The sequence below is a fragment of the Formica exsecta genome, unplaced genomic scaffold (genome assembly GCF_003651465.1).
Source record: "Formica exsecta isolate Colony F162 unplaced genomic scaffold, ASM365146v1 scaffold385, whole genome shotgun sequence".
Classification (NCBI taxonomy): Eukaryota; Metazoa; Arthropoda; class Insecta; order Hymenoptera; family Formicidae; genus Formica; species Formica exsecta.
Window position 1 is genome coordinate 399,073 of NW_021851090.1, and position 11,427 is coordinate 410,499.

Here is an 11,427-nt window from a genome sequence, read left to right on the forward strand (position 1 = left end):
TAAATATTTTATATATTATATACAATATTATTTACTTATATATGTATATTTATTTTAATTTATTGTGTATTTTTCTATATTATATGCTGTTATATCCTATAAACATTATAATAAAAAAAAATAAAATAAAAAATAATAGAAAAATAAAGAAGTTAATAACAGAAAAATCAAAGCTAAAAATAAAATATTGTATGTACGAGATGAGTAACTTGATTTCGCGATCTGGAATAACTTTAGTAATTATTACTGTAAATGCTAATTATTACAAATTCTCAAATCTGAAATATATATACTCTGCATGTAATAAAGAAATAAATACACAGAGGGGATGCTGCATCCCTCTGTGGCTACGCCTCTGGCCGCTGGCGTCTTCGTACAAGTTACGAGGAGAACAGCCAGGCCGAACAATGATCCCGAAATGTCGCCGTGCTCGTTCAGATAAACCGGTCTTTAAGAGGCAAGCGAGGAGATCGAACCCGTGTCACTATGCCTGCCTCCGTACCGACTCACTTATTTTTGGTCCGCACGAATTCAATGGCAAGTAATACTAGCTGGCCGTTCGCCAGCGGCGACACTTTACCGCCTTCGACAGTTTCGCTTTCAGATACTTTGATTTAATGAGCTATGGATATTCTTATTAAATCGGTATCGAACATCGAGACTAGTTACTACTCTTCGTGCAAACAACAAATTACATGATTAATTTTAAATAATTATATACATATATAATTAGATATTTATAAGTTTATAACAGAGTAATAGAGTTTTTGTGAATTTAATTTCTTCGACATGATATAATTAAAATTAATTAAAAATTTATTGTCTGTAATAATTTAAATATAATGTCTGAGTGTTAAAAGAAGATTTATTATCTCTAATCTGCATAAATGTGTATGAATAAGTTATCCAATGAATTGTGATAAATTTAATTAATAAGAATCAACATTAATATATGAATGACAATGAGAGAGATTAATTTTTTTTATTATTTCTTGGAAAAATTTATTAATTTATAAATAAATTATTTATAATTTGAAAACGTGAAAAATATTTAATAATAATCTAATTCATGTAAGAAATATTTTTGATTATTTTAAATTGGTTTAAATATTTCTGATAAATTGAAAATTCATTTCCCTAAGATAATTTGAAATATTGAGATTTTAATTTTAATATTATATATTTATATATATAAATTCTCTCTTATGATAATTCTGATAAAATAATATTAAAAATCCTCCATCTTGAATGAAGTTTTACGATTATCACTACAATAAACTCCGAGATAATTGAAGAGCCTTGACATGATCGATTCATGATAAAATCGCAATAATAGGCATGTATCGGCCGAGATATACAAAAACTACAAATTCAACAAATGTATATCATGAGAAATCATTTGAAATATAATCGCGAATATAAGTATTGTATATTTGAGTAAAGTATTTTTTATTTGAGAAAGTATATTATATTTTTCCAGATATGAAGGAAAGACAACAGAGTCAGATATAAGAATGTAAAGATTGATTGAAATAATGCTTAGAAATATAAAATTGCAAATGGCGGTTTGCAAATATTTCCTATATAGTAATGCATAAAAAATATATATATATATATAATGACATCGACGTAATTAATAATTATAAAACGACAATATACCTGGTGATAACCGTGCATCAGTTATGCTTTCGGCAAAAGGTTAGCTTGAAATATGTAAAGAGGATTTCGAGAACACACAGAAGCACGATGTCGTCGAGGATCGTTGATACTGAATAACTCGCTATTTCGGTATTTGCGCGGCGATTGCGCGCGTGTTCGACGAGTTATACGACAAACGATTGACGCTTTAGACACCCGCGATTAATTTTCGTGCACTACATTCACTTTTAAACGATGATAATTGCGGGAACGCGACGGAGTAATTCTCAAACCCAAACTCTGTGATCCGTGACGACGCGCGTTTTGATATTCGAGAATCGCAATATCGAAATATCGAGCGATCGAAGCGACGCACCAATCACAGCTCGCAACAACTGCAGGTCTGTTCATTCTAGTTACATTTTGTAACTAATAATTTAATTGGAAATCGTTTGCAAGAGAAAGAGCTGGAAAGAGCAAAGAAATACATAAAGTTTAATTACAAATGAGCATTGATATTTTTTTCTTCACATGACTTTATCTTTTTCATTGCTATTTATAATTGCTTTGGATTATTTCTTTTTTTTTTTAATTGTAATATCTGCCGAGAAAGAGAGAGAGAGAGAGAGAGAAAGAGAGCAAGAAAGAAAAAAGAGAGAAAGATGGCATTAGTGCATAACAAATGTCCCAAGCTACGTGCAACTCCTGTCAATGCAGTTATTTACATACAAAATGGAATTGTCATTGAACTGTCTTCAAACCCCGGTTAATTTGAACGTTGATTGATTATATTAGGGTGACCACAAGCATGTATCATATACGAGAATTATAATTGCTAGAAATATGTTGGTCACCCTGTAAATCAACGATTAAATTAATCGGATTTTGGTCAAGGTGGCTGTTACAAGTTAATTTAAACTTATTTGCAATCCTTGATTTTAATTAAATCTAAATCTATTTGCCATTTCTTATTGAAAAATTTATTTAAAAAATGCGTCATTATCAATATAACTTCAAATAATTATCATTATTAACTTTAAATATATAAATATATAATAAATGTATAAATATGAAATAATATTGTATATCAATTGCAAACAGTTCACAGAGTGAAAATATCGTATAAATTTTCATAATAAATATATTTTTATAATAAATATTTACATAATAAATACTTTGCATATTCTGCAATTAATTTTATCTTTGGTTTATTGTGTGCAGTTATTTTCTGTCCAACAGTGCAAAGTGTATTTTATACGATTGTAGATACATATAGCTTGTAACTTTAATGAAAAAACAGAAAAGATATTTGTATACATGGGATGTCACTTGGATAATGGAAAAAGTTTACTAGTTCCAACAGAATTATATATTTTCAAGATGATATGGCTTTTCTTTGTTATCCATGGAATATTAGCTAGTAATGACAACATGATTCTGAAAGATTTAGGAGAAAAAGAGTATTTTTTAATAAAAGGTAAGAAGTTAAAGAAAAAGTAAGAATTAACATATAATAAAAAGTCAATTTTCTTTTGTAGCAAAATCATCATTGCCGCAACATGGAAAATGTTGGCACACTGCGTTCCAAACATTACAGAGTAGCTGTGACAAGTTAAACGATTACGAACATTCTCTTCTTGCCTTGCGCTTAGCAAACTGTTTCTTAGAAGATTCTGGCCATATAACTTATGACTGTCATCTTAGTCAATTAGAAAACGAGCGTCGGTAAAACACATTTTTTTGTTGTCAATGAATTTTCTATATATTATTCTTAATCATGTGTTAATTATTAAAATATTTATTTTGCAGGGAATGCATTAATGAAATGGCAGATCGAGCATTCAGTGTTTACAATGAATTCTATATTCATGCAACTCATATCTGTTTCTTTTTGAATCATGAAGCTTGGCAAACTGAAGTTGATAACACTATAAAGTTGTAAGTGTCTTATAGAACAATATTGTATATATTTTACTATATATTATTAAATATAAAAAGAGAAAAACTTTCATATATATATGTGAATCCAGGTTATTTCAAGTATCTTCACGAATGAAAGATCAGTTATTGGAAGCATCGCAAATGCAGGGTACAATATTGAACAGTCAAAAAGAAGGTTTACGTATTCAAAATGAGCTTTTAGATCATGGCAAAGAACTTGGGACTGTATTAAAGTCTTCATCTGAGACAGTTAATAATATGGTGTTAGATTTCAAGTAAGTTTATGAAATAATTTATATATTATTCAATATTATTATTTATGTAATATTCCAAAATTTTTAATTGAGTAATAAAGATTAAAATATTAATTTTTTAAATCTTGATTAAAATTTAGAGAATCAGCCAAAGATCAGAAGGAGTTGCTTTATGAAATCTTTTCTTATATACACACTTTTCAAAGTTGGATTATTGGAGAAGTGTCTTGGTTTCAATCTATCATATTTTATACTGTCAGCTGTATTCTTTGTGCATTATTCAGTTCTTCTAGAAGAACAGTTGATGCAAGAGTTATACTTTTTAGTATCCTGAGTTTAAATATAGTGGTTGAAAGAATATTAGTCCAATATTACAATAAAATTGTACTTCAATCTCCAGATGACAAGGTAATATAAAGGCAAAGTTTCAGAATAAATCTTTTCATCAAAAAAGTGCTACAACATCTTTTTTACAGGTACAATTGTTAAGTACAACATGGTTGTGTAGAAAAATTGCCTTAACACTTTGTACCATAACATTATTCTGTAAATATTATTATTACAAAGACAAACATTTGGAGAATTATAAGACTTTACAAAGAATTGAACAACAGTTAAATGTCATAGAAAAGACTGTAAATATCTCCAACAGTATTGAACCAATTCGTAAGTACTTAAAATATAACCATTTTATATAATCTAAATAAAATTGCATAATAGATTCTATTACATTTAGGTTATTCCACGCGGCTCGCATTAAGACGTTTGCACGCTGTTTCTAATATACAAGAAGATATCACTGACATTAAAAAAGCCAAATAATTATCTTAATAATTAAAGACTTCACCAAGAAAATAATTTTTATTGGATAATAATTTATGATATAATCGAATGATATATATTTTTATAAATATTTATTTCTTTTTATGCATTTATATATGCCTACTAAGGATGATCTCCATTAAAATGAGAAATGACAAACTATTTTGTTGGATTTCTTCGTAAAAGGTATGTGATTTGCTTATGTGTAAGATTCTTACTGTTAGGTATAGGTACATCTTGTTCGTGTTCAATTTGTGTACGCTCTACATTTTTCATGTAGGTCTTATAACATTGATCCAATGCTTTAAATTGCGGGATACATCTTTTATCCTGAAACTCGTTCTCTTCAAGACACGTTAAAAGCAGGACTGTCTCGTGCAAACATCCACGGTCTGAAAGAAAAATTTGCAGTTTTAGGTAATATTATAATAGAATATTATAAATATTCTATTGTCAACTGTAATAATTAACATTATCATTGGCTACACTGTAAACTAAAAAAACAGTAGTAATTTAATAATTATAAACTTGATTTTTTTATAAAAAAACATACCCGTTACTTTCTGATTTTTTGAGGATACACGATCTCTTAGTTTTAATGGCAGCATTGCCTTAAAAGGTACTTTGTTTTCATTTTGGGGTTCTCTAGCGTTGCGGAAAAATATTGATGTCCATCTCATTTTTCTATAAAATAATATATATAATTGAGAGATGTCTGTAATAAGGTTAACAAAATTTTCATGAAATTGTACAAAATCATTGAATGCTGTAGTTTTTTATATTAATGTGTAAAAACTATCACAATTACTAATAATAAAACAATTTCGATAGTTGTTAATAAATATTCACATACATTAGTTCGTAAAAACTGTGCTGCAAAAATTGCACTTTGGTTATAATCTGTTGTAGTGGCTACAGTGATGTCAGTACTTCTGTCGAAGTTGGTAATAATCGGTTTCTAATGTGCTTCACGTGTACTTACACAGATGGCACTATTATCGTAACTTTACTATTTTATTTACAAAAAAGAATTGTTTCAACTTCGTCTCGTCTTCCCGTTTTTTTTTCTTTTTTGCAATATAAACGTAAGAAAATTACAATACATTATATAAAATTATGATTATTACATTACAGAGCAGGCAACATGCAAATTGTGAACTATATATATGGTAGATTTATATTCTTGGTATATTATTTTTGTTTTATTCCCTTTCCACAGAGTAAATATGTTCTTGCTTTATTTCAAATTTACAGAGAGAAAAGAAGAGGGCACATTTTACACACAAAAATAAAATCATGGAAAAATATATCGTGACAAAACAGTAGCCAAAATCAAACACGTTTCTTTAGTGCTGTGATAAAAGAATCGAAGGACGAATCGCGCGTTCGAAAACACTACCCGTGTGCACATGAACCTCGCTTTATCTTTGTTATTTATTGAAAGTTGAACAAAGATAGAACGACAGTTCTGTACAAACAGGTAATGGCCGCGTTCAGCAGAGAAAGCGCTCAGTTATCGTCTTGTCAACACTTGACGTTGATTCGTTGGTTCTAAAAGTAAGAACCAATCACATTCGATTGCTACTAAGCGGTTTTCTCTGCTGAACGCGACCAATGTTTTCGAACGCGGCCTTGAGGACACGAAATACTACTGCGTGTTTATGGCTGCGGTCGAGAAGACGCTAGAAATGCTTCGAAGCGTTTGATTGACCAATCAGGACACAAAGAATAAAGATTTTTTTATTCTGATTGGTTAATGCAATGCTTTGAAGCATTTCTAGTGTCTTCTTGACCGCAGCCTATGTATGATATATCGTATAGCGTGTAGCTGTAACGTTTAACCTCAAAGCTGCACATGGCAGTGTTATTTCGGCGGTGAGGTCACGAAAACTGTTGTCAGAAAGCAGAAATATACGCGACTGTGTCGAAAGAAACGGAACAGAGGAAAGAGCGAAGTTTCGTCGTCCGGTAGTGATACATTTCATGTGGATCAAAAATGGCACAAGAAAGCAAAAGAAGTAAGTTCATTTCAAAAATTGCATCGAAGTGTTGATGAGATACGACAGAAAGATCGTTTAATCAAATATATTATAGAAAAGTATATTTTAGTGCGTTTTTATTGTAAGAAACACACACACGCAAAGCATACACACACAGAAATTCATATTTGTATAACACATTAAGTTAAATATATTTATCTTATTTTGAATCTTTTATCTCATGATGATTGCATATACATACACATATATACACAGTAAATATGAAATATTTATGACAAAAGATATATCTATACATATACATATATGTAAAATTTGCTGCCTAGCAAACTTTAAAATAAAAATAAGATATAACAATAAAATTGCAAGCTTTTATTGCAACTAGGGTTTGTAAATTCGTTAAATAATTGATTTTATGCTGTGAATGATCCTATGATTTCACGGAGATATTGTGTTTAATTTCAAGGTCAAAAAACTCGCTGTGTCATAGATAAAATTAAATCGAAAAAAAACTCGCGTTCTTGAGATTAAAATGCGGCGACCTCGCACATACATTATGCGAATGTAAACTCAACGATAATATCGTACGATGTATTTTTATCATACCTTTTTTTCTTTCTCGCATAACGTCGTATTTGTGAGAAAATTTATTTGCACGATAGCTGAATCACAAGATACTTGTTTATTACCACGAGACATATATATATATAATATTTTTAATAATCTTACGCAATTCGATAATTAATATCTATTATACATCTACTCTTCTAGTATTGTCACTTTTATAAAGATTATCGTGGGAATCGAATGCAACGATTTTATTAATGATATATATACGATAATGAATATTGAGAAATTAAAGTTTAATTTTATTGGATTAAATTAATAAAATAATTTTTAATTTAATAAAGTATATAAATCGTTCATGGAAATCATGAAAATTTTAATATAAAATACAAGTAAATTATTATTATTATTATTAGATATTTATAATATTGTTATTGCTTTGACGAGTAATAAATAGCAAATACTTTAGATATTTTTAAGAATTATAACAGAATTCTAGAATCATAAAAGAACTGGCTTTAAAAACAATTTAAGATTTTGAAAGTTATATTACATTGCGAATGAAAAGTTAAGTATGACAAAAGGAAAAGTTTTTTTGTTGGACTGTCGTTGAACCGAAACCGATATCTCGAAATCGGAGGAAGGTGAATCGCTTGATTGCTCTTTTTCAATTTTGACATAACTTTATTTAAGTATTTCGCAGTTGCGAGTGCAGTTCATTCTAGGTCATTTTGAAAAGTAGGTTTGTGCCATTATTTTTTAATGCCAGAGGCACATGTAAGAAACAATATTGCACAAGTCTAATTATGTATGTTTCCAACTGCCCGTCATTTATGGCGACCGTATTACGTAAGAATGTCTTAAATATCAGCTTTTTTTTTACAGAGACTGCAATGTGTGCATTTATATATTTTAATCAATACACAATCGTTACATTTTACGCGTATTTCAAATATATAAATGTTAAGAATTTAAATTTCAACGTTTTGTCTCGTACTTTGTCAATATTTCGAAATCATTTTTAATCGCTATGCAATGTTAATAATTGAACAAAACGCATTGTTGCAATCTAGAATACAACGATTATCTGAGAAAATAATTTTTTAATTTTTTTCAAAGAACATATTTACACAAACAATACAAAATTATATAATAAAATACATAAAAATGTATAATAAAGTCGTAGTAACTTTAATATAATTGTTTAATGATAAAAAGTGTGATAATAATATATATGAATTAATATAAATGATAAATCTGATTACATTTCATCAATGCTGATAAAAAATGATTTGCTGTAATAGCAAAAAATGTCAGGATTTTCGTTAATAAATTCATTGCCGCGAAGTTTTTTAGTTTTAATTCCCTCAAATTAATACACTTCTTCTGATCAATCCCTTTTTTCATGTTTCGACAGGCAGAATAGTACTGTTACATTAATTTGAAAATAAGATAAAATAGAAGAAAATAAAATTTTAATTTTTAGACGCAAAAATAAATATTAAAAAAATTTATTACTTGATTTCTTTCTTTATTTTTGTTTTTGTATCCATGACCTTGCGCTCAACTTTTATTAGCCCGTTCTTTGCTTATTATATTAGAATAAGTTAAGCTCAAAATGAAATTAATTACGGTCAATTGGATCTTCGAATTTCGAAAATAAAAATACGAGAAAACTTATTATATTGCGGTGACATGTATACAATTCAAGAGTCGCATTCGTTGGCATTCTCAACAGTTGGCAGTTGATATATTAATTTGCCAATCATCCTTATCGCAAAGTAACGTGCATGCTACGAATGTATATCTACGTATGTATAGTTTATGTGCTTCGTTTCTCTCTTATATTTTAGCGTTTATAATTGATGTATATATACAGTAAAAACAAAATAATTATATGTTAGAGCAATTAATTAATTATTATTATTTGAATTAATGCCATAATACGTCTGATTCAGAATATTTTTATGTATTTATTACATCAAAGATGGTCATAAATAATCAAAATGGTCATAAATAATTATCTGCTAATATCATTAATTACTGACAATTCGAATATATTTTTTCATTTCCTATAGCTATTTTATGTTTGAAGACAATGCATCTTACCATTTAAGAGAACTCTTACGGGCAATCTACATCTACATTATCCGTAAGATTTCATTTCCTGCGTTATTTCTATTATATCTTTGTAATTCTTTTTGTTGCACAATGTTGCGTGATCATCCTCCCATTTTCTGCAATGCTTAGATTAGTCCGCAAACAGTTATTTTGTTGACTTACATCCGTCAGTGTGATTTCAGCAATCATTGGCGCCTTTCTATTTATGGAGAAATAGTAAATACTATTACGCGAATTGCAGAGAAGATTTGTTTAAATTTAACAGTGTACATTACATATATGTATACGCGCATATATTGTGGCACGCGCAGGAACAAGACTCGATCATCATGTAATATTCAATATATATATATTCGCCAATATATTATTGCATTTGTGCAAATAGTTATAATTCGCGATTTTTAATTGTACAAACAAAGATATTTCTGTAATAGTAAATTAAAATTTTGCTCTAGATAATGGTCAATCGCATATCAGATTTATTGATCAAATCTTATCATTTCATCGCGTAAACGGAATGCTTCACAACCATCACAATTTAATACAAAAACTCATTTAATTTGCATCTGTGTTTAAAGATTGTTGGATATATGCCCTGAAAAAGAGATCAATATATCATTATATAATTACGTTTTTTTTTAATATTATTATTTTAATTGTTTATCCTTGCTATGTTAATTGTAAGCATTTAATTCCGAACGTCAGCGATGAAACTCTTTTTTTGTGTGATAGAATAATTTGCTATTTACATTCCATTGATATAAATATATCCTTGATATAATCAATTTTATTTATGGATAACGATTATGCGATCAGTTGATCGTCAGGAATCGTCCACAATTGCCTCGTAAGCGTTTACGTTTTCTTATTGGCACGTGGCATACATTCGAGGCTTATCCGACGTTTAGTCGAAGTTCTGCTAGTGAAACGATAGGATTGTCAAGAGAGATCGGCAAGATCTGATAGTCACATATCTTTAATTTGTTTTCCGTGCAACTTGCTCGTAAACCATGAGTATTCCAAGTAAGTTGGAACATGAAATTATGCTTAGGTGTCGTATTTTTGTGCGACCAAAAAATTTCGAGTTCAAAATATTATTTGAATAACAAGTATGGATATTATTCCAGTGTGGTATTATATTATTTTATATGTATACCGAGAATCTTATTTACTAATTAATTATACTACTCACACATAGCAAAAATTTAGCTTTTTTTTTCTTATTTATTAATTTTTTTGATAAAGGCATTAAAAACTGGTAAAATATATACTAATATATATTACATGTCAAGAGAACAACTTCTTTTTTTTTTTTTTAATTTATGTTTACCTTTACCTGGACATAAAAAGTCACATGACTACTAAAAATGTAAATGATAGACAATATAAAGGTTACTTCTAGAATATAAATACGGAAAACAACAAGATTCCGTTAATCTTTTAAAAGTTGTGTTGAACAGTGTTAATGGTGCAGAAAACTAAAGCTAAGTGTCTGTGAAAAATCAAAATTTTATGTATAGTTTCTGTATAAGAAATTTGATGTATTGTGAAAATGTTCAGTAAAAGAGAAAGAGAGATGTTGGTTTCTTGTGTGGAACGTAAGAAGTTTTGTATTTTATATAATAAATATCTTTTCGCGCGTGGTTTAATTTCCTATTGCGAAATATCTCTGGTTTCAATGAATAAATCTTATATATAATCATTACTTATTTCGTACAATACTAAATACTACATGTAAAATATATATAGTCGACATAGTGACAATGACATTTAATGTATGTGACGTAATCATTACGATTATCATACGATCAAGAAACTGCAAATGAAGAAATGCAATGAATAGTGATTATGTCGCGTTTGTTTGAACTTCATGAATATCTAAATTTAAATATAAATTTTATGTAATAATGAAATAAAAGCAATGACATGAAGTAGCAATGACATGATTTTAGTCCATAAAGGTTATATATATATATATATATATATATATATATATATATATATATATAATATATATAATATAAATCTTGTCTCAAGTCTTTTATGCGAATATAATTCTAAAGGTTTCTAATCTCTTTATCACCTAC

At 28.5% G+C, this 11,427-nt stretch overlaps 2 protein-coding genes across 6 annotated transcripts in view; one reads left to right on the forward strand and one right to left on the reverse strand.

Annotated features, from left to right (window-relative positions):
* The first annotated feature begins 2,469 nt into the window (after window positions 1-2,469).
* LOC115239556 (glucose-6-phosphate 1-dehydrogenase) overlaps window positions 2,470-11,427 on the forward strand; it is a 12,371-nt gene continuing 3,413 nt past the window's right edge. The window contains exons 1-6 of one of the 5 annotated variants that reach the window (XM_029814152.1): window positions 2,470-3,115; window positions 3,177-3,363; window positions 3,448-3,576; window positions 3,669-3,854; window positions 3,974-4,241; window positions 4,310-4,499. In XM_029814152.1, the coding sequence (XP_029670012.1) occupies window positions 2,956-3,115; window positions 3,177-3,363; window positions 3,448-3,576; window positions 3,669-3,854; window positions 3,974-4,241; window positions 4,310-4,499 (1,120 nt within the window). In that variant the 5' untranslated portion in view covers window positions 2,470-2,955. Of the gene's footprint in view, window positions 3,116-3,176; window positions 3,364-3,447; window positions 3,577-3,668; window positions 3,855-3,973; window positions 4,242-4,309; window positions 4,500-6,368; window positions 6,674-9,510; window positions 9,672-10,207; window positions 10,364-10,800; window positions 10,939-11,427 lie in introns of those variants that run through there. The other 4 variants (XM_029814150.1, XM_029814148.1, XM_029814151.1 and 1 more) reach the window with 4 other exon arrangements.
* Window positions 4,259-5,339, reverse strand: LOC115239557 (coiled-coil-helix-coiled-coil-helix domain-containing protein 1). The gene is made up of 2 exons (XM_029814153.1): window positions 5,209-5,339; window positions 4,259-5,047 (listed from the first exon to the last, which is right to left on the reverse strand). The coding sequence occupies exons 1-2, from the start codon at window positions 5,333-5,335 to the stop codon at window positions 4,815-4,817; spliced, it is 360 nt and encodes a 119-aa protein (XP_029670013.1). The 5' UTR covers window positions 5,336-5,339; the 3' UTR covers window positions 4,259-4,814.